Raw genomic sequence first — 21,828 nt, 5'->3', positions numbered from 1 at the left:
TTTTTCCCGAATACAACCTTAGTGGTGATCATCTGCAATACCAAACCTCCTGATTCTAAGCCTCATCGTCCTGGCTCTGTTTAAAATACAGAATTAGTTCTCTGAAAGGGGGTCTCCTCAATGGTATCTCCTTTGTCCCCTTAGGATGGAAGAGTGTGAGGCGTTGTGTAATAGGCTGGCCATCTTGGTAAAGGGGAAGTTTGCATGCCTAGGCAGTGCTCAGCACCTCAAGAAGAAGTATAGTAATATGTACACTCTGACAGTAAAGATTAAGATTGATAATAATGAAGATAAAGTAAAGGAGTTCAAAGAATTTATTGAAACAAACTTCCCAGGTAATGTAAGTAGGGCCAGTTTGTGACAATTTTGTTGTCATATTTGTCGTTCTGCTGCGTGTCCTGAATACTTACTCTTCCAATGATTTGATGTTTACTGGGCATTTATATTAAACTCCTTCTGAATCATTTATCTAAAACGTATCCCTTACTGGGCTAGAAAGTTTTCATAAACTAGCAGGGGCTCTCCCCAGTCTCTTACAGGAGTCACCTAGTAAGATAAAAGTGTTTAAATGTATTCACCTAGAGTTAAGTGATCGAGGGTTGCTCACTATTATTTATATTTGATCATTTGTCCATGTTCCCCCTTTTGAAGCATGTATTCTCTGCATGTTTCTGATCTCTAAACCAGGTGATGCTTATGAAACTCAAAAACAAGAAGCTCCTTACTGTTCTTTCAAGGGAAGTATCTAGATGTGTGACACTAAAAATCATTCTGTTTCTGTGGCTCTCTGTGCACGTGGTATAGTAGCATAGGAAGCTTGCATTTTTTTTCCAATTCTATTTGCTCCTAAGCATTAAACAGAGCTTAATAATTTTAATGCTTAAAATTATCATTATTGTTATAGTTACTGTTAATAATTTTGGCCTGAGTAGTCTCTATCTATAATGATTGCTGTGTCAACAGCGTATAGATGGTTAGGGTTCAACATGGAAAGAAAGCATGGAGACTACAGCAGTACTGAAGCAATGAGTGGTATTGGCCTGCACTAAAGAAGTGACAGTAAATAACAGAAAGAAAGAAATGGTAGAAATTAACTGAATGGGTTAGGACCAGCAGTTGGAGTAACGGCTATGTCGCTGAACTCCCATGTAGTCAACTATGGTTCGAGTCCTGTACCCAGTGGCTTAAACTCACACCGGGCGCCTGTGCGTGTGTGCCCAAGATCCCGAGAGGAGAACGGAGGAGAAGGGATTGCAGTGTGGCCATTCCCCTGGAGGGTGATTTCTCGCTTTCTGTCTCTCTGTCTCTCTCTGCCTTTCTGGCGAGCACATGTGCCCTATAGCAAAAACTTCTCAAAAAAAAAAAAAAAAGAGAGAGAAACCACTGTGTAAGAAAGATAATGCAGAAAACTCATGATGCCTTTTTACATAGAAAAACAGGAAAATACCTCATGACTTTTCTAACACCCCAGTAAATCTAAGGTACCAGAGCCAGCAGATGGTGTGGTGATTAAGGTGTTGGACTTCCACATTGCCAACTGTGATTCGAGTCCCAGATCTGGTGGCTTACTTTCTCACTTTCCTTCTCTCTGTCTCTCTGTTTCTATCTTTCTCTGTGTGTTTCTCTCTTGTGAGCACATGTACCCTATAGGAAATTTAAAATAATAATAAGTAAAATTTAATATATTTAAGAGAGTTTTTTTTTTTTTGCTATAGGGCGAGTGTACTCGCCAGGGACAGAGACAGAAAATGAGAAATTAGCCCCCCACGGAGTGGCCACAATGCAGTACATTCTCCTCCATTCTCCTCTAGGGATTTTGGGCACATATACACATGTGCCTGGCTTGAGTTTTAAGCTGCCGAGTTTGAAACTCGAACTGCAGTCCACTGCATGGGAATCCAGCAACGTAACCATTACACTATCTGCTGGTCCCAAAATTATTAAAAACAAAATCTAAAGTACCTTTGTGATATTAATGATTAATATATCCATTAGACAGTTAAATATTTATTTAGCCATTCATTCACTTAATAATATCTATGGAATACTTACTGTATGCAATATCGAAAAGCATGGGGGCCAGCAGATGGCATAGCAGTTACCTTGCTGGATTCCCACAAAGTCGAGTATGGTTCGAGTCCCAGACCCAGTGGCTTGAAAATCAGACCAGGTGCATGTGCATATGTACCTAAGATCCTGGAAGGAGAATGAAGGAGAAGGGATTGCAGTGTGGCCATCCACCCAGGGGGTGATTTCTTACTTTCCTTCTCTCTCTTTCTCTCTGGCGAGTGTATGCACCCTAAGGCAAAAACCTTTAAAAAAAATTGAAGATCATAAATTAACTATACATTGTGAACCATTCCAACATTCTCGTTAGCATGAAAGGGAGACAGTACCCAAAAGCCGAGGACAGACTTATCCTGAGAGAAGTACACACAGTAGTTTGGCTGTGAAATCATTGTCTGATACAAATTGTCTAAACATAAGTTTGCCAATTTACTGGTCTTTTTCCTATACTATCCTTGAACATATTAGCTGTTTAAAAATACAACTTCCCCCCATGTAAAGACAGCAAAAAAGAACCATCATGTGACTTATATATAAAGATTATCTTGAAAAGAAGGAAAGGGAACCAGCAGGTGTTCTAATGATTATGTCTCTGGACTCCCGTGTAGTCAACTACAGTTCAAGTCCCAGATCCGGCAGCTTGAAACTCATGCCGGGTGCATGTGCATGTGTGCCAAAATCTCAAGAGGAGAATGAAAGAAAAGGGATTGTAGTATGTCCATACCCCCAGGGGATGATTTCTTGCTTTCTGTCTGTTTCTCTGTTCTCTGGTGAGAGCACGCATCCTATAGCAAACAATCTCTCTTAAAGAAAAAGAAAGAAATATAACACATAAATTGTGACTTTAGGGACCAGCAGTTGGCATAATGGCTATGTTGCTGGACTCCCATGTAGTCGACTGCAGTTCGAGTCCCAGACCTAGTGGCTTAAACTCATGCTGGACACATGCAGGTGCATGCCCAAGATCCCAAGGGGAAAATGGAGGAGAAGGGATTGTAGCGTGGCCATCCCCCCGGGGGGTGATTTCTCGCTTTCTGTCTCTCTGTCCTTTCTCTCTTTTTCTGTTGAGTGCGTGTGCCCTATAGCAAACATCTCTCCAAACATCATTAGTCATCTGGGAAAACTTGTAACAAGATACTTCTATAAATCTATCAGAATATCTGTAAAGTTTAGAAGACTGATCCAGTACCAAGAATTGATGTCAGTTATAAATCTGGTTAACTCTATTGTAATGCACTAAACTACGCATATGGTTAATACATATCACAATGAAAACAGTTTAATGTTTTAAATTTTATGAGAGCACGGGTCGTCTGGCTTCTGGACAGTTACTCTATATTCTCAAGCAAAAAAAGAGAGAATTAAAAATGGATGATGTTGAGAAAGGCAAGAAGATTTTTGTTCAGAAGTGTGCCCAGTGCCACACCGTGGAAAAGGGAGGCAAGCACAAGACTGGCCCAAATCTCCGTGGTCTATTTGGGCAGAAGACAGGTCAGGCCCCTGGATTCTCTCACACAGATGCCAACAGGAGCAAAGGCATTACCTAGGGGGAGGACACACTGATGGAGTACTTGGAGAATGCCAAGAAGTACATCCCTGGAACTGGCATTAAAAAGAAGTCCAGAAAAGCAGAGTTGATAGCTTATCTTTAAAAAGCTACTAATGAGTAATAGGTGGCCACTGCCTTATTTATGACAAAACAGAAATGGCTCATCTTTTTTATGTGTACCATATTTTAATTGATCTCCTACACTAGAATTCAGATCATGAATGGCTGACAGGATATTTTTGTTGGGCAATCCTGACTTAAGTAAGAGTGGCTTGTGCTTAAATTAATAATGGCTTTTTAAAAATTTTTTATAGTAATTTCAGTTCAGTAAGTGCTATCACTATTTGCCCTTTCCGAAGATATAATTGTTAATTCATTAGTGATGCTCATCTAAAGATGGTGAATGCCATCTCAAAGCCTACTGGAGATTGGTTTTATTTAGGCTTATATGTAATTGGTTATCTGAATATATAAATGCTGATGAAATCCCTTCACTTCTCAAAACTAAAAAAAATAAATAAAAACAGATTTTAAATTGTGGAGGCTACATATGGACTCCCTAAAAAAGCAAATCATTATTATTGACATACTTTATTTCATTAAAATATTTTAATCCCAATTCTATCTGCAATAATCTCTAAGTGTGTGATAATGTGTATATATTCCATTAATTAGGAAAGTCTGCAATATTATTATCATATTTCCAAAAGCTATCATATCTAATTTCTCCAGTGAATGCCTTCAAATTGATAGGTTCTTTTGCTTGTTTTTTTGTTTTGTTTTGTTTTGTTTGAGGTTTTTGCTATAGGGCGCATGTGCTCGCCAGAAAGACAGAGAAAGAGAGAGAGAGAGAGAAAAAACGAGAAATCACCCCCCAGGGAGGATGACCATGCTGCAGTCCTTTCTCCTTCATTATCCTCTCGGGATCTTGGGCACGCACACACACTTGCCTGGCATGAATTTAAGCCACTGGGTCTGAGACTCGAACTACGGTCAACTACATAGGAGTCCAGCGACATAGCCATTATGCCAACTGCTGGTCCCTTACTTGTTTGTTTTTAAAATGATCTTTTTTTTTTTTTTTAAGTTAATATATGCATTACAAGAAACTGAAAAGATAAGCAAAGAACAAAATCACTCCCCAAAAGACAGAATGCTTCACAAACTGTATGTCTGTTTTATATACATGAGTTTTCTTTTTTCTTTTTAAAAATTATTTATTTAATTCAATTTGTTATTATTATTTTTTTAAATTTGACCAGAGAGAGAGAAAGAAGGTAAATGAAAAAGCAAGCCTCTAGGTGTGGGATCTGAACTGCAGTCGGCCATGTGGGAGTCCAGCCCCTTAACCACCACACCACCTGCTGGCCCCAAATTTCCTTTTATCTTTTCTTTTTAAAAAAGATTTATTTATTTATTTATTCATTCATTCATTCATTCCTTCATTTTAATTTGACCAGAGAGAAACAGAGAGAGAGAGAGGAAAGTGAGAAAGGAAGTCACCAGGTCCAGGACTCGAACCATGGTCGGCCATGTGGGAATGTCCAGCAGTTTAAGCACCACACCACCTGCTGGTCCCTTCTTTTTTCTTTAGGATGAAATTGTCTAATCATGAGACTATTAGAGAGATCCTGCCCTATACAAACACAGATACACACACACACACACACACACACACCTATTAGAAGAAACCACACTCAATTTGTATGAACTTAATTTCAGGACGTTTAATAACAGAGTACTATACACCAGTAAGAGTCACATAGGTCTCAAGTTTTGCAGTGACCATGGAACTATCAATTTTTCCACACCTAAGAGTGTTTGGCCTACCCTCTGCAATTTTAACAAGCTACAGGCAATTATACCATATTTCATGAAGAAGTAAGTCTGTTGGAATCCTTAACAAGGTCATATACTGAAGAATATGGGTTTTGAGGTTGTGTCATCTTTTGTATTAACTGCTTATATTTTTCTCTTCCATTGGTGTGGATGGATAATTAGAATGGGAACTACTTGAGTTTTGTTTTGTTTTGTTTTGAATTCTGTATACTACTTGGTGGGCCCCAATCTGTTACTTATCTGTCAAAATCTTTTTCTTCTTAGGTAACATCATAAACCAGGAACATCAAGGGATTATTGGCTACTACATTCCCAGGAAGGAAATTTGCTGGGGAAAGGTGAATGTAGGAATCATACCTTCATGAAATGATGTGCTAATGTGTATCTAATAGGAAGCATGGGGATTCAAGTGGAATGGGAACCTGGCATTCTCAGAGGAGCAGAAACTTTAAGTGAATTTTTTCAAGGCCACTGTAATTTAATTGATTGGGACTTCTGACCCTGTCTTCTATTGGGTCATCAGGAAAGTCATGACACATTTTTGCATAGAAAAATACATCATGACTTTCCCGACGACCTAATATTATCCCATGTTCTTCAAGAGAATGGAGATGAAGAACTGTCTCCTCTCCTGTTTTCCAATCATCTTTTCTTATACTTTCATATCTCCTCCTATTTCTGTATCTCTTTGTCCCTGAGTGTGAACCTGGCAGGAGAGAGACATAATAGGATGGGGAAAAGGTTCATCTAGAGAGATTGCAATGGTAACTCCATTTTTTTGTTCTATTAAAGGAGTTTAGTATTTTGGAGGAAGCTAAAGTGCTATTCAATTTAGAAGACTATTTCTTCAGTCAGATAACACTGGAACAAGTTTTCCTGACCATTGCTAATATTGATAAAACGGAAAAATAATTAGTAAATAAAGCTGCTGTGAGCTTCAGTTCCAATCAGTGACCCTTATGTCTTCCTTAGACTGCTGCTTGCACAGAGTACAAAGAAAAATCTTTTTTTTCCTTTCTGTGTGTGTGTGTGTGTGTGTGTGTGTGTGTGTACACATAAAATGAACTCCCAAGCACAAATTTTGTAATCTTTGGAGATTAAGGTGAGTGATCTGTTGTCAAGAACTGTGAGGGAGCTGAGGTTTTACCCTACTTGAAAACAAATTAGTTTACCAAAGTTTCATGGATGCTGCTAGAAGACATGAACATCATGGGTCAAAGTCAGAGGACTTTGTTAAAGCAATGGCAATGGTGGGAGTATTATGAGAAGAAACTGCTAGTTTGCTGATCACCAGTTCTCACAGGGCATTATGAAGAGAGCCAGATGATGCCTGTCATGTTACATGAAAGGAAACTTGACTTTATGGAACCTAAATATTTTATAATGGCTGGTAAGTAAACATACCGGACCTTTTCTCTGAAAGGAAACATTCTTAATTGAACATTTAGTAAACTTTCTCTATGGTCCAGAGATAGATACTATCTCTTTAAAAGTTGTTTGCTCTGCAATTATACTTTTTTTTAAAAGAATTATTTATTTAATTTTTATTTATTCATTCATTTATTTTAATTTGACCAGAGAGATACACACAGAATGGAAAAGGGAAAGTGAGAAAGCAAGTCACCAGGTCTGGGACTGGAACTGCGGTCGGCCATGTGGGAGTCCAGTGCCTTTAACCATGCCACTTGCTGGTCCCTCTGCAATTATACTTTAAAAAATAATCTGGAACAGAAAGGCAGTTCGTCCTTTTGATATCAATTCATGCAGAAATGCAAGAAATTCGTGAAGAACTGTCTCCCAACAATATCTACTCTTCATTTCTACATCAAGTTGCCTTCTAACAAATATCTCCATGAGTATGCCACTTTGTCAACCGTTCTCATTAATCTGAGATTGGGACCATTTTTAAAAACTGTGTTTTATATAACTTCTAAAGCTATTAACAGAACTCTAAGCAGCAAGATAAAGCTTTTCTTTTTTCTACATTCACAGAGGCTGCCTCATTTTGCCTTTCAGTTATTATTTTTGTTTTAAGCAATGCTATTTTTCATCTCAAAGGGTTTCTGCTGCCTCAGTTGCTCCATTTTAGAAAAGTACAGGAGTTTCATGCATTGTTGTCTTTACTAATGCCTGAATATTCTGTGCTTTCATTGTCTGGGAGCTGACTGGAAAAATTATTCTAGATGCTTTCAATTTTCCCTATAGTTTTAGATCTCTAAATCACATGCTAACACCAGGCCCTAGGCCTCTTTAGGGTTCCACTGAGAGGACCTGTACCCAGGCCTTTCAAATCCCTCTTGCATGCATGGTGGGCAGTGGATTTGTCATGCTTTGTCAACACACATACATCTGTTTTTCAGAAATTCCTTGAAACCTCTACTATGGCCCACCCCTGATGACACTGGCCTTTTGTTTATTTTGTTATGGGTAATTTCTATTCATCTTAGGGAAGGGAGACATCATGTTTCTGATTCCAGAAACTATAGTTACTTGAGATAAAACACACACACACACACACACACACACACACAAAACGGGGCCAGCAGGTGGCATGGTGGTTGAGGGTGCTGGACTCCCACATGGCTGACTGTGATTCGAGTCCTGGCCCTGGCAGCTTGCTCTCTCTCTCTCTCTCTCTCTGCTCCTCTCTGGTCAAATTAAAATAAAATTAAATTAAATTTTAAAAAATTATTTATTAAAAAAAAAACACACACACAAAAACTAAGTCTCCAAAGCCTATGGAGGTTAGGACCAGCAGTTGGTATAATGGCTATGTCGCTGGACTCCCATGTAGCCAACCGTGGTTTGAGTCCCGGACCCAGCGGCTTTAAATCACGCTGGGTGCGTGTGTGTGCGTGCATGCCCAAGATCCTGAGAGGAGAATGGAGGAGAAGGGATTGCAGCGTGACTATCCCCACTGGAGGGTGATTTCTTGCTGTCCGTCTCTCTTTCTGGTGAGTGCACATACCCTATAGCAAAAACCTCTCAAAAAAAAAAAAAAAAAAGCAGAAGCATTGCTTACTTCATATATCAAAGGTTCTCAAACTCATTAAAACGGCAGATGATAAACCTACTCCCTGAGATTCTGATTTGTTGAACTATTTTAGGACCCAGATATCTGTGCTTTTCATAAGCACTCAAAGTAGCCATATGTTGGGAACCAGCAGTTAGCCTAATGGCTATGTCGCTGGACTCCCACGTAGTTGACCGCGGTTCGTGTCCCGGACCCGGTGGCTTAAAACTCACGCCGGGCGCGTGTGCGTGTGTGCCCAAGATCCCAAGAGGAGAATGGAGGAGAAGGGATTGCGGTGTGACCATCCCCCCTGGGGGGTGATTTCTCGCTTTCTGTCTCTATGTCTCTGTCTGTCTGGCAAGCACACGTGCCCTATAGCGAAAAAACCTCTCAAAAAAAAAAAAAAAAGTGGCCATATGTTGAGAAACATTCAGGTATATATCCAAATACACCCAGGGAAATTGGTAACAATATAAATGCTTTGCCTCACCTTAACACAGCAAATAAGAATCTAGAGGAGTATGACTAAGATGTCTCTTTTGACCAGCTTTCTGGAAGATTGTGATGAACCACTCTCTTTAGTTATGGTGACTATTTAACTTTATTGAAGTATAATTTACATATAATTCACTTGTTCACAATTGAATGATTTTTAGTAAATTTGCCAAGTTGTACAGCCATCACCAAAATCCAGTTTTAGAACATTTCCAGCACTCCAATAACATCCTTTATGTCCACTTATGGTTGGTCTCTGTACACACCCCCAACAACCAGGCAACCAGTAATCTTTCTGTCTCTATAGCTTTGCCTTTTCTTTTTTCTTTTTTGTTGAAGGTTTTCACTATAGGGTGCATGTGCTCGCCAGACAGAGAGACATAGAGACAGAAAGCGAGAAATCACCCCCCAGAGGGGATGGTCACGCCGCAATCCCTTCTCCTCCATTCTCCTCTCGGGATCTTGGGCACGCACGCACGCACACGTGTCCGGCGTGAGTTTTAAGCCACTGGGTCCGGGACACGAACCTCGGTCAACTATGTGGGAGTCCAGTGACATAGCCATTATGCTAACTGCTGGTTCCCTATAGCTTTGCCTTTTCTGACAATTTCACAAAATTCAATCATGGGGCCAGCAGGTTGCATACTAGTTAAGGTGTAGACTCCCACATGGTTGACTGTATTTCGAGTCCTGGATCCAACAGCTTGAAACTCATGCCAGGAGCATGTGTGTGCATGCCCAAAATCCCAAGAGGAGAATGGAGAAGAAAATATTGCAGGATGGCATCCCTTGGGGATGAGGGAATGACTTCTCACTTTCCCTCTCACTATCTTTCTCTGTCTCTCGGGCAAGCACATGTGCCCTATGACAAAATTTACTTGGGAAAAATAATCAAATCATACGATATGAGTTTTTTCTACTTAACATAGTATGATTGAGGTTACTAGTTTTCTGCCCACATTCCTTAGCTTGTGGACACACAATTTCATGTCTGTTTCTGCTATCTCTCTTCTAAGGACCCTCATGATTGCACTGGGCCCACCAGGATAATCTCCCCATTTCAGAAGCCTTAATCATATCTATAAAGTCCCTTTTGCTGTGTAACATAGAAGTTCTATAAACTAGGACATGGATATCTTGGGGGGTTAGCAGGTGGTGTGATGGCTAAGGCACTGGACTCCCACATGGTGGACTGAGATTCAAGTCCTGGACCTGGAGGCTTGCTTTCTCATTCTTTCTCTCTCCATTATTCTGCCTACACAAGGTTCATCCATAGTGCAATATTTTTATTGTTCAATGGTATTCTTTGGCATAGACATACTGTATTTATCCGTTCATCAGTTGATAGATACTTGGGTTGTTCACATTTGGGCCATTATGAGTAATGTGATATGAACATTTATGTGTAAGCCCTTAGGACATTGGTTTTCATTTCTCTGGAGTATATATCTAAGAATGGAATTGCTGAGTCAGTGTCCTAGTTTATTTTATCCTGGTTAAACAAAAAGTCTCCCTTTTACTCTCAAAGTGTTCTCAACTTGGATAATAAATTATATGGTCACCATAGTTAGAGTAGCTTACAGGCCAAAGGGGATATCAATCTATGTATGGTAGTTTTACCTCCTGCCAAAATGGTTATACAGGCATAATGAATAGCATTAATTATAAGATTGATATAGAAACATGAGGGTTAACTCCAGTTCTTAGCTTAAGAGCTTTTGCAAATGTAGAGATATTCAAAAATAAAACAAAGACCAGAAAGTGTTAAAGAATAAAAGGAATAAAAGAAAGGGAAAGCAACTAGAAGTCTAAGTTTGGTGCTTGAATAGTTTTATGCCTAAATGTCTGTGAAATTCCCACATCAGGAAGACTAGGAGGGCAGCAAAGGTAGTGAAGAGGAGGTAGGTACCAGTAAGCAGAATCCAGAATCTAGAATGAGGCACCAGATGGTGGCATAGTGGTTAAGGCATTGGACTCCCACATGGCTGACCACAGTTTGAATCTCAGACCTAAAGGCTTGAAACACCCAAGCATATATGTGCAAGTTTCCAAAATCCTGAGTGGAGAATGGAGGAGAAGAGATTGCAGCATGGTTATCCTGCCAGCAGGGGCAGGGAATGTTGGGGGTGGTTTCTTACTTTTTCTCTCTCCGTCTCTGTCTCTCCGGCAAGCACATACACCCTATAGCAAAAATCTCTCAAAAAAAAAAAAAAAAAAAGAATCTAGAATGAATTCAGTAAACCTAAGTAGTAGGGTTATAAATTTTGAACCTAAAAATTGCTGCAAGGGTTCTGTCCAGAAACAGTTTCAGGAACTCTACTTTCCTCTGCAATAAAATGCCAGAAACCTCCACCTGAGCAACTGTCATGGAGTTGGGTAGGGCACAAGATGGCATTCCTAGTTTGTACAGTAGTTTAAAAGAAATTTTGGACTGTTGCAAAACACTGGATAAACAGGATTTTGTAATTTACATAGCTGATATGAATTATGTTTCAAATACAATCACATTTGGAACAAAATTTCTGTTGCCCTTTTAGGATATTGGGTCTCAAAGTTGGATGTATGATGGTGTTTGTTATAACCTAAGAATAAGAGGACTTTTTAAACAGGTGTGTGTCCCTCTTATTTGACAAGAACTGTTGGATGATGAAGTTCCAATGACTGGACTCTCAGGGTTCTAGTTAATTTGCAGGTAGTGATTAAAAGATGGGACCAGCAGATGGCGTAATGGCTACATTGCTGGACTCCCATGTAGTCGACTGTGGTTCAAGTCCCGGACCCGGTGGCTTAAACTCACACTTGTGCATGTGTGCCCAAGATCTCAAGGGGAGAATGGAGGAGAAGGGATTGCAGCACGGCCATCTCCCCCCCCTCAGGGGATCATTTCTCACTTTCTGTGTCTCTCTGTCTTTCTGGCGAGCACACATGCCCTATAGCAAAAACCTCTCCAAAAAAAAAAATCCTAAAGACAAAAAATCTGTATCCCATGTTAACAAATTCGAACTTTATCCAAATAGTGTAACTTACCGAAGAGTTTTAAGAAGGCAGGTGCTTAATCAGAGGTGTTTCCCAAATCTTACCCGTTGGTATAACACATGCATAATTTTTGCCATATCTCCATATCACCAATAGTTACTTAACATTTTTTAAACAAACTTACTCTTTTATAAATACAAAGAGGAAATTTATTAATAGCATTGCTTGCCATAATCAAAATAAATACATAACCATTAAAATAGAACAGTGTGCTTTCATGCACCAACTCAGTATCATCTCATACACCAGTAGTGTTAATCTACCACATGTGAGGAAACTACTGTATGGTACAGATTGTATTGAGAGCGTATCCCCTGGGCCCTGAAGGCACAAAATTGGATTGGCATCAGGTTGTTTTTATTTTTTTTTTAATTGCCAGAGGGTGCCTGGATGAAAGAGAGAACGCAGCCCCCCTCCATGGGAAATGGTTGTGATGCAATCCTTTCTCCTCCAGCTCTCTATCCCATCTACCTCCACCCCCTCAGGATTTGGGGCACAGAGTACATGGGCCAGGTGAGTTTTTCCAGCCACCAGGGCTGTGACTCAAGTCAAACTCTCATCATTATCTCAAGCTGACAAATGAAAAACCTCAGAGGTCATATGTTGGGTCACACAGGCGCACACACACACACACACACACACACACACACGTGCACGCAGAGTGAGTTTCAAGCCGCAGGTCCAGGACTTGAACCACAGCAGTCATGTGGGAGTCCAGGGCCCTAACCACCGCCACCTGCGGGTCCCCCAGCCAGATTCTTAATGACTAGATCTTAAAATAGATGATGGTTAGGCAAGGAAAGTTGTTGGCATGGACCAATTCAGACATAAGCCAAAAAGGATGTTAATTTGCTTATGCCTTGTAAGGTCTACAACACACTTTCTGAAACTAATAGGCATGCGAATCAACATCTTAAACACAGATTCGGCTCCAATATGAAACGGGGGTGGGTGGTGGGGGCTGCAGGTTTTTGCCAGGAGGTATGGGGTGGGGGGGGAACGGCCACAGCAATCCCTTCTCACCCACTCCCCGCTCCGGATTTTGAGACTGCTGGAACACTCACCTGGTACCGCCAGGTCTGGGACTCAAAACTGGTGGAGCGTGTGGGAGTTCAGCGCTGTGACTACAGCGCGACCTGCTGGCCCCAGAGACTGCATCTCTAACACACTCCCAAATTACATTGATCCTGATTATTGCTCCTAACCACGCAACCTTACAAGGTCGAAGATGGTTAAGTCCCTGGAGAGCAGGGGCCCGCCTCAACTTTCAGCACAGTGCCTGACAAAGGCACCGTTAGTTAACACGCGGCTGTTGGGGTGAACTCTATTCTCTCAAATTGTCATAATGACTACCTTTCTCAACACGCAGGTTTCGAGTCGCAGACACACCCTTACCATTCAGAACATTTATTTTGCTTACAAAGAAACTACAGGTCTTATTTTCTGTCATTCCAGCCTAGGCTGTAGATTCATGGGCGCAGGAGCCCTTAGGTGTGACGATGCCCCGCTGTTTTAGGGGGGACGGCAGAGAACGCGTTGGAAAAGACCTGTGCTCTCACCGAGCTAATGACGTAGTGAGGATTTCAACCGAGGAGAGGGAGTCACGGCTGTATTCGAGGTCCAAAACCTTCGCACGGAGCGGACAGGGAAGAACCGGAAACCACTGTTTCCAGGGCCTGGAGAAGGACGCAGAGGGGCGTGGAGTCCGGGAAAGGCGCCGTTCCATTGGGCCATCGAGGTCGGGAGAATCCAAAGGGCGGGGGGGATAAAGGGCGGTCGAGGACGCAGCTAGAAAAGGACTCGAGTGGCTACTCAGGCCAGGAAAAGACCCCCATTAGGTCCTGCACATTTACTTACGAAATGACGCACCTCACGCTCCCAGGTCTCGGAGGAACTGCACTAGCGCCCCGGGCAGGGAGCAGTAGAGTGCAGTTCGTATAGAGAGGCCCCTCACGAAAGGGGCGTGGGAAAGCGCGCCCGCGGGGAGCGCTGGGAAGCTCCGGTCCTCCGCCACCATCTTGCTTTCCTTCAAGCCGGCAGTGACAGAGGGTCAGAGCTGTCCTGGGCCATGAAGCTACTGACGAGAGCCGGGACCTTCTCGGTGAGCACCGCGGGCGGGTTTGGGGAAGGGATGAGGACAGTCTTTTGTTAGCAGGATGATACGGACCGGAGGTACCTGGTTTGCAATCCCGAGCCTTGGACTTCCGTCTGTCCTTCACCTGAACCCTGCGGAGTGAAGCGGGCTGCCGGCCGGGCCAGGCTCTGGGCGGCCCGCTCGTGCTGTGGGCAGGAGAGCCCTGACGTCCGGAAGCCTGAAGAGACGGACAGGACTCGGGAGCGGAGGGGAAGCGACTCCGTGGAGAGGCTGCCGAAGGTCACTCCTGCAGAGGAGACAGCTAGCGCCGGGGAGGGCGGGAGATCCAGCCCCCTGCCTGCCTCATCGGGAGGGGCTTCTGCTCCTCGGTTTGTTGCGGAACATGTTTCCCCAGCAGTTAGTGGGTTTGCGGAAAAAAGTATTCGGTATGAGTTAGTGTCGGGTACGGCGCTTATCACAGTGCCTCGGGCTTTATCGCTAGTTATTATGGTGTCCCGCGGTATAACCGGTGCATTTCTCGGTCTGGAGTTGATTTCGGGTGGTGGTTGGGCTACTCTCAGAAGTTGCTTAGCATAAAAGCTCCCCCTGCCAGCCCTAATTAAACTTAAACGTCGCTCAAGCGTCAGTGTTAATTAACATGACTGAGGAGGGGAAAGAGGGAATTTTTCTTCATTTCAGTGTGAGACGACTTGAACAGTTAGCAATGTCTGGAGACATTTGTGGTTATCACAATTTGTGGGAAGGGTGCTTCTGGCATCTAGAGGCCTGTGGTGCTGTTAAACACCTACAGTGCACAAAAACAGCACCCTACGATGAAGAATTACCCAGCCTAAAATGCCAATGCCTTGAGGAAAAATGGAATTTCCCTGTGCTTTATGTTTAAGCAGATGGACTGCGGAGTGTGCAGTTCCATAAATCCCAGACTGTAGTGGTGTGGCCCTTCCAGGCCTACCTAGACAAACCAATGATTAACAGCCCTTTTGAGTGCAGCCTAGTTAGACCCCCAAATCGCCTCCATTCCATCTACCTATAGAAAAAAAGAACTCAGGGCAGGTGGTATGGTGGTTAAGGCACTGGATCTCACGTGGGCGACTCCAGGGTTCTGTACTGGGCACCTTAAAGACCATGTCAGGCATGTGCGTTTGAGTGCCCAAATCCTGGGAGGAGAATGGGAGTGAAGGGATTGTGGTGTGGCTATCCCTCCTGGGAGGTGATTTTTCACTTTCCCTCTCACTGTCTCTGAGCCCCTCCTGGAGCACATGCGCCCTAAGGCAAAAATCTCTAAAATAAATAAATAAAAATGAGAGGACCAAAGTAAACAGTCAAGTTGAAAGCAAGTGTTTGTGCTTCTGTTGTAATTGAAACACTTAGTTTCAATGAAAATAAGCATACATACTTTGTTACCAAAACAAAATACTTGGGGCCAGCCCCACATGCCTAGTAGTTAAAGAGATCCAGGTTCCACCATGGTTGAATCCTGGCCCAGTGGCTTGAGAAACCCGCCGAGGAGGCACACGTGCCTGATGGAGAAATGGAGGAAAATTAATTGTGGCATGACTACACCCTTGGGGGAGGAGGGTGTCTTTCTCCCTTTCTCTCTCTGTCCAGAGTATACACCCTTTGGTAATTAAAAAAACCTTCAATAATTGTAATAATTATCAGAATAATTCCAGACCTGCGGGGACAGCAGGTGGTGTTTTGGTTAAGGGCGCTGGACTCCCATGTGGCCAACCACAGTTTGGGTCTGGGGCCTGGCGGCTTGCTTTCTCACTCTCTCTCTCGCTCTTCCTTTCACTCCGTCAAGATAATTGTGGACCTGAATGGGGCATATAAGAAATGACCAATAAAGTGTCACTATTTCAGAAACGTCTGAGTGGAAGACAATTAAGTCTCTGTTGGCAATGGAAATATTATAGAACTATGGAGTATTTTCATTTGAATGTGCTATGCCCATGTTTCTTAAAATTTACTTTTTGGAAAAGCAAAAACCAAAGTCACAACTGTTATCATATCTGGCCATCTAAATTGATGATAATAAAGCAAAGCCAATTTTTTATAATTAAGAAGCAATACTAAGTGATAAGCAGTGGCCGACTTAGTACAGCACTGGTGGTAGCTGTATAGCAAACAGCTCTGGACAGCACAGAATGGAAACATTACAGCCTCTGAAGTGGAGGTTCACCAGAAACTCCAACAAGGTATTCATTGGTTCCTGGGAGCACCAATTTTATTTACCCAGCATCTCCACTAGTAACCTCGGGAGCTTTGGTCGTAATCAGAATACCTTATGCCTCTGTATATCATTTGCTCAAAGAAACCAAATAAAAAGTAAGAGTTTGAGATCCATTATCTGAAATATCAGATGACCTTTTACCCTACCAATAACTGCAATATTATTTATTCAGAATCTGCTGTGGACGAAGATATTGTTAATGTCAGGATGAACTAAATTTTTATTCATCCCAAGAAGGAAAAACCCTTGATTTGGTCTGTCTTAGTATATGTAGTGCACAAGAGAGTGAAGATAAAAGGACAAACATTGAGGGCTCTGAGAAAGCTGTTGTATTTTTGTCTTTTCTAAAAGTTAATGACATGATTAAGGAGAATAAGTCATTACAATAGGAAAATAACTAAGTAGGTGAGACTCTGGGCAGATAAAGGAAGCATTAGTACTGAAATCTATAGAAGAATTTGAATGTGGCAATCCAACACAAAAAAAATTCTAAGCACTAGAGCTAGAAGAAACCACTTGAAACTTTAATAAGATATTTTAAATTTAAGAGAAAATACATTTCTTTATATAGTAAAACAAAGAGGTTTAAGAATGGCTTGGGGGGACCAGCAGTTAGCGTAATGGCTATGTCGCTGGACTCTCACGTAGTCGACCGCAGTTCATGTCCCGGACCCAGTGACTTAAAAATCACGCCAGTCGTGTGTGCATATGTGCACAAGATCCCGAGAGGAGAATGGAGGAGAAGGGATTGCGGTGTGGCCATCCCTCCTGGGGGGTGATTTCTCGCTTTCTGTATCTCTGTCTGTGTCTGGCCAACGCATGCGCCCTATAGCAAACCAAAAAAAAAAAAAAAAAAGAATGGCTTGGGTAGGAGCTAACAGATGGTGAAGTGCTTACATCACTGGACTCACAAGGGGGTTTAGGGTTAGGGTTGATGGCCAACCGTGGTTTGAGTTCCAAACCCAGTGGCTTCAAACTCAAGCCAGGTGCATGTGCGTGCATGCCAAGGTCCTGGAAGGAGAATAGAAGAGAAAGGATTGCAGTGTGGTCATCATCCTTGGGGGGTGATTTCTTGGCTGTCTCTCTGGTGAGCCCACATGCCCTTTAGCAAAAAACTCGCCAGAAAAAAAAAAAATGGCTTGGATAAACTGGTAGGTTAATAAATCCACAGTAGATATTATGCAAAATGGAGGCTGTTACAGTCAGTACCATTCTTATAAGAAATGTGTAATCTTTTTGTGTTTAGAGATTTTATTCCCTCAAAGTTGCCCCCAAAGCGAAAGCCACAGCTGCGCCTACTGGAGCTCTTCCACATCCTCAGGACCTTGAGGTGAGTCCCACTAAGCTGCTCACTGAAACCCACACAGACCCTACTCTTCTTGGTAATAAAAAGACTTTAATCATACATCTGCTTTATTTCAACACAGTTTACCAAATTACCTAATGGCTTAGTGATTGCTTCTCTGGAAAACTATGCTCCTGCGTCAAGAATTGGATTGTTCATTAAAGCAGGCAGTAGATATGAGGACTCCAACAATTTGGGAACCTCTCATTTGCTCCGTCTTGCATCCAATTTGGTAAGTATCTTTACTACCTTGTTGTCTGGAAATGCTTTGGTATCTTGATCCATGAAACAGATGACTTAAACCAAAGAAATTTCAGGCCGGCTCTGTGGCACAGCAACAATGCACTGCTTGAGTGAAACCAGGTCCCACATGGCAATCACAGCAAATCCTGGCCCAGCTCGAACCTCACCAGGCATTGTGTGCAAGTGCTCCAGGTCCAACAGGCTAGAGGACTGGAGAAAGGGGATCGCAGCAAGACCAGACCCTGCATGAGATGTTCATGTCTGTCTCACTTCCCATTAGTCTCACATGCATACATTCTATCATGAATAAAGAAAAATAAGAAAAAAGTTATTTGTCATGGTTCTAGAGGCAGGAGTCAAAGTCAGGGTGTCAGTAGGGCCATGTTCCCTTTGAAAGCTCTAAAGTAGAATACTTCCTTGCCTCTTTCTAGCCTTGGGTAGTTGCCAGCAATGTATTTTTTTTAGGAATTGTTTATTTTAGTTTTATTTATTCATTCATTTATTTATTTTAGTTAGACCAGAGAGAGACACAAAGAGAAAGTGGGAAAGCAAGTCACCAGGTTCGGCTGACTGGTCAGCCATGTGGGAGTGTCCAGCGCCTTAACCACCACGCCGCCCCCTGCTAGCCCCAACCATCAATCTTTTGTTCCTTGACTTGCTGCCACCTCACTTCAGTCTCTTATCCATTGACACATAGCCTTCCTTCAGTCTGTGTCCTTGTGTCCAGATTTGTCTCTTAGGAGAACAGCAGTCATATAGGATTTATGGCTCAGCCCAATCTATATGAACTCATCTTAAGTACTTAAGTCTCTGAAAAGACCCTATTTACAAATAAAGTCGCATTCTGGCCAGGCGTGTATTTGGGAGACAGGGGGAAACAACCCAGTCCAGCCCCTCAATATAAATGAGAAACATAAGATATTTTGCCACAGAAAAGTATCACCTTGATATCTGGCTAAAAGTTGTTATTAGAACATAAATGTCAGGGGGAGCGGGGTACCAAAAATCAAAAGAAAATTACTCCTTTCCCCTATGTAAGTTTCAGAGTAGAGTAATAAATCCAGTTGGCTTGTATTTGATAATGGAATTATTACTGTACTTTATATAAATATCTATACTTGCGCTTTTGTTGAACCTTACTTTGTAATTCCTACCTAAAAATAATTAGTTCTCATGTTAAATTTAAAAGAATTAATCATTTATTAGAATTTAATTCAAGTTTTAGATGATGAATATGTAGGCTTTTGTTTTATTATTATTGTACTCTTTTATACATTTTTTTCCCCCCCAAAGAAATTGGTTGGTTATAACAAAGATAGGAAAGCTTCTTCTTCTGGTTCACATAACTTGACTATTTACTTAGTCAAGTTCTTTCTAAATCAGCTAATGGCAATGAGACAGTGATTTTGATTGGAAAACTTAGGATAAAAAACTAAGAAAATGGGGCCGGCAGGTGGCCTGGTGGTTAAGGGCGCTGGACTCCCACATGGCCAACTGCAGTTCAAGTCCCGGACCCAGTGACTTGCTTTCTCACTCCCCTACCACCACTCTGTCCCTCTTTGGTCAAATATAAATAAAATTAAATGAAATAATTCTTTAAAAAAAAAAAACAAACTAAGAAAATTATGCTTTTTTTTTTTTCCTAGACCACAAAAGGAGCATCATCTTTCAAGATAACCCGTGGAATTGAAGCAGTTGGTGGTAACTTAAGGTTTGTTAAGTAATAGGGAGTAAATAGTGAAAAATGCCAATAGGTATTTAGTTGTAAGGGGACTTTTTATTTCTTTTCAAGGTGGTTGAGAATTTCTTTTTTTGTTTGTTTTAATAGAGATTTTTGCTATAGGGTGCGTGCAGTCACCAGAGAGACAGAAAACAAGAAATCAACCCTCCCCTCAGGGGGAGGGGTATGGCCACACCACAATCCCTTCTCTTCCAGTTTCCTCTCAGGATTTTGGGCACACAGGCATACATACCCAGTGTGAGTTTTAAGCCACTGGGTCCAGGACTCAGTGTCGACTACGTGTGAGTCCAGTGGTGTAACCATTATACCATCTGCTGGGCCCAGTTGAGAATTTCTTAATTGAGCACAAGAAGGAAAAGACTGATGTCTTTGACTACATCAAAATGTGAAACAGCTTTATGACTTCAAGTAAAAATTTAAGAAACTGACTACATAGGTATCTTTAATACACATAACACACAGGATTACTATTTGGAAAAATAAGAACTACAAATCAGGATAGGAACAGGCTATTCCCAGAAAAAGAAGCCAGAAACCACCCATCATTTTTTTTTAATATATCACGTATTGGCAGTGATAAGGAAAATGGAGAATCTCTTTCTGCTGGTGGGAGTACAAAGTCATATAGCCACTCAGAGAAGAATCAAGAAATATTGAATAATATTGAAAAAAATTTTTTTCTTAACTCACATGCACAGAAACATTCTTCTTTATTTTAAAGACTGGAAACTTTTTTTGTTTTTTTGGGTTTTTTTTTTGCCATAGGTCATGTGTGCTTACCAGAGAAAGACAAAGAGGGAAAGTGAGAAATCGCCCCTACCACCACCACCTGGAGGGAGATGGCTGTACCACAATCTCTTCTCCATTCTCTCAGGATTCGGGGCACACATGCATACATGCCTGGCATGATTTTCAAGGTTCCAGGTTCAGGGCTCAAATCATGGTTGGCCATGTGGGAATCTAGCACCTTAACCACCATACCACCTGCTGGCCCCAAGACTGGGAAGTGATTAAATGTCCATTTTTAGGGAAATATATAAAGAAAGTAAAAGTTGTGTGATGGGACTACTTTACAATTAAGGAATGAACTAGGTCTGTATCAGTCTAACAGCGCTTAAAAAAATTATGTGAAAAAAGTTTCACGATTATTTTTAAGGTATGATGTATTATTTTTTAAGCAAAAGAATACTGTGTATCGCTTATAATTCCAGTTATTTCTAGAGTGGGAGAAAGTAAAGAATTATCTTGGGGGAAGTACAAAGAGATCCTCAACACTATTTGCCATTTTTAGAAACTATGGTATATTGACATAAAATGTTTTCTTTCTTCAGTGTACAGCTCTGACATTAAGTGACAGCAAACATTACCACCATCGATCCCCAGAATTTCTCATCTTTCCCAGGCGAAACTCTGTACTCACTAAACAATGGTTCCCCATTCCCTCCCCCAGCCTCTGGCAACCACCTTTGTTTTTTTGTCTCTGTGATTTGAGTACTCTAGGTACCTCACAGAACTGGAGTCCTACAATATTTGTTCTTTGGTGACTGCTTTATTTGACCTAACATAATGCCCTCAATATTCATTTTGTTGTAGGCATGTGTTAGAACATCATTCCTTTTTAAAGTTGAATTATATGCCACTTTTTGAATATTTTCAAGTTTTAGATAATGACCATGTGGGGTTTTGTTACTATTGGACTCTTATACCTCAAAAATGTCCTTTCCAGGGACCAGCAGTTGCGTAATGACTATGTCGCTGGACTCCAATGTAGTTGACCGCTGTTCAAGTCCCAGACCCGGTGGCTTAAACTCACGCTAGGCACGTGTGCATGTATGCCCAAGATCCCGAGAGGAGAAAGGAGGCGAAGGGATTGCGGTGTGGCCATCCCCCCTGGGGGGTGATTTCTCACTTTCTGTCTCTCTGTCTCTCTCTTTCTGGCAAGCGCACGCGTCCTATAGCAAAAAATTTCTCCAAAAAAAAAAATGTCCTTTCCAAGGAAATTGATTGGTAATGACAAAGAAGATATAAAAGAGTCCTTATTCTTCTGGTTCAGATTACTTACCGTAATTTATCTCTCATTCAGTGTGACTGCGACACGGGAAAACATGGCTTACACTGTAGAATGCCTGCGGGATGACGTGTGAGTATCTGCATGCATTTAGGACATTTGCC

At 41.7% G+C, this 21,828-nt stretch overlaps 2 protein-coding genes and 1 long non-coding RNA gene across 6 annotated transcripts in view; 2 read left to right on the top strand and 1 right to left on the bottom strand.

The window, feature by feature from the left end:
- Window positions 1-6,377, top strand: part of LOC102502973 (ATP-binding cassette sub-family A member 3-like) — a 100,838-nt gene extending 94,461 nt beyond the window's left edge. For 3 of the 4 annotated variants that reach the window (XM_027773743.1, XM_027773742.1, XM_014589658.1), the window contains 3 exons: window positions 145-335; window positions 5,720-5,793; window positions 6,248-6,377. In XM_027773743.1, coding sequence (XP_027629544.1) covers window positions 145-335; window positions 5,720-5,793; window positions 6,248-6,367 — 385 coding nt within the window. In that variant the 3' untranslated portion in view covers window positions 6,368-6,377. Of the gene's footprint in view, window positions 1-144; window positions 336-5,719; window positions 5,794-6,247 lie in introns of those variants that run through there. The other variant, XM_027773744.1, reaches the window with a different exon arrangement.
- Window positions 6,378-13,390: 7,013 nt separating this feature from the next.
- LOC106735380 (uncharacterized) lies at window positions 13,391-13,943 on the bottom strand. The gene is made up of 2 exons (XR_003550195.1): window positions 13,869-13,943; window positions 13,391-13,787 (listed from the first exon to the last, which is right to left on the bottom strand). It is a non-coding gene; the product is annotated as an uncharacterized LOC106735380 (long non-coding RNA).
- A 33-nt stretch (window positions 13,944-13,976) lies between these two features.
- The window catches only part of UQCRC2 (ubiquinol-cytochrome c reductase core protein 2), a 34,363-nt gene continuing 26,511 nt past the window's right edge, over window positions 13,977-21,828 (top strand). The window contains exons 1-5 of the mRNA XM_006153261.3: window positions 13,977-14,100; window positions 17,574-17,657; window positions 17,755-17,904; window positions 19,562-19,626; window positions 21,740-21,796. Coding sequence (XP_006153323.1) covers window positions 14,068-14,100; window positions 17,574-17,657; window positions 17,755-17,904; window positions 19,562-19,626; window positions 21,740-21,796 — 389 coding nt within the window. The 5' untranslated portion in view covers window positions 13,977-14,067. The remainder of the gene's footprint in view (window positions 14,101-17,573; window positions 17,658-17,754; window positions 17,905-19,561; window positions 19,627-21,739; window positions 21,797-21,828) is intronic.

Source organism: Tupaia chinensis, unplaced genomic scaffold (assembly GCF_000334495.1).
Source record: "Tupaia chinensis unplaced genomic scaffold, TupChi_1.0 Scaffold000367_1, whole genome shotgun sequence".
Taxonomy (NCBI): Eukaryota; Metazoa; Chordata; class Mammalia; order Scandentia; family Tupaiidae; genus Tupaia; species Tupaia belangeri.
This window is presented reverse-complemented; position numbering and strand designations above follow the sequence as displayed.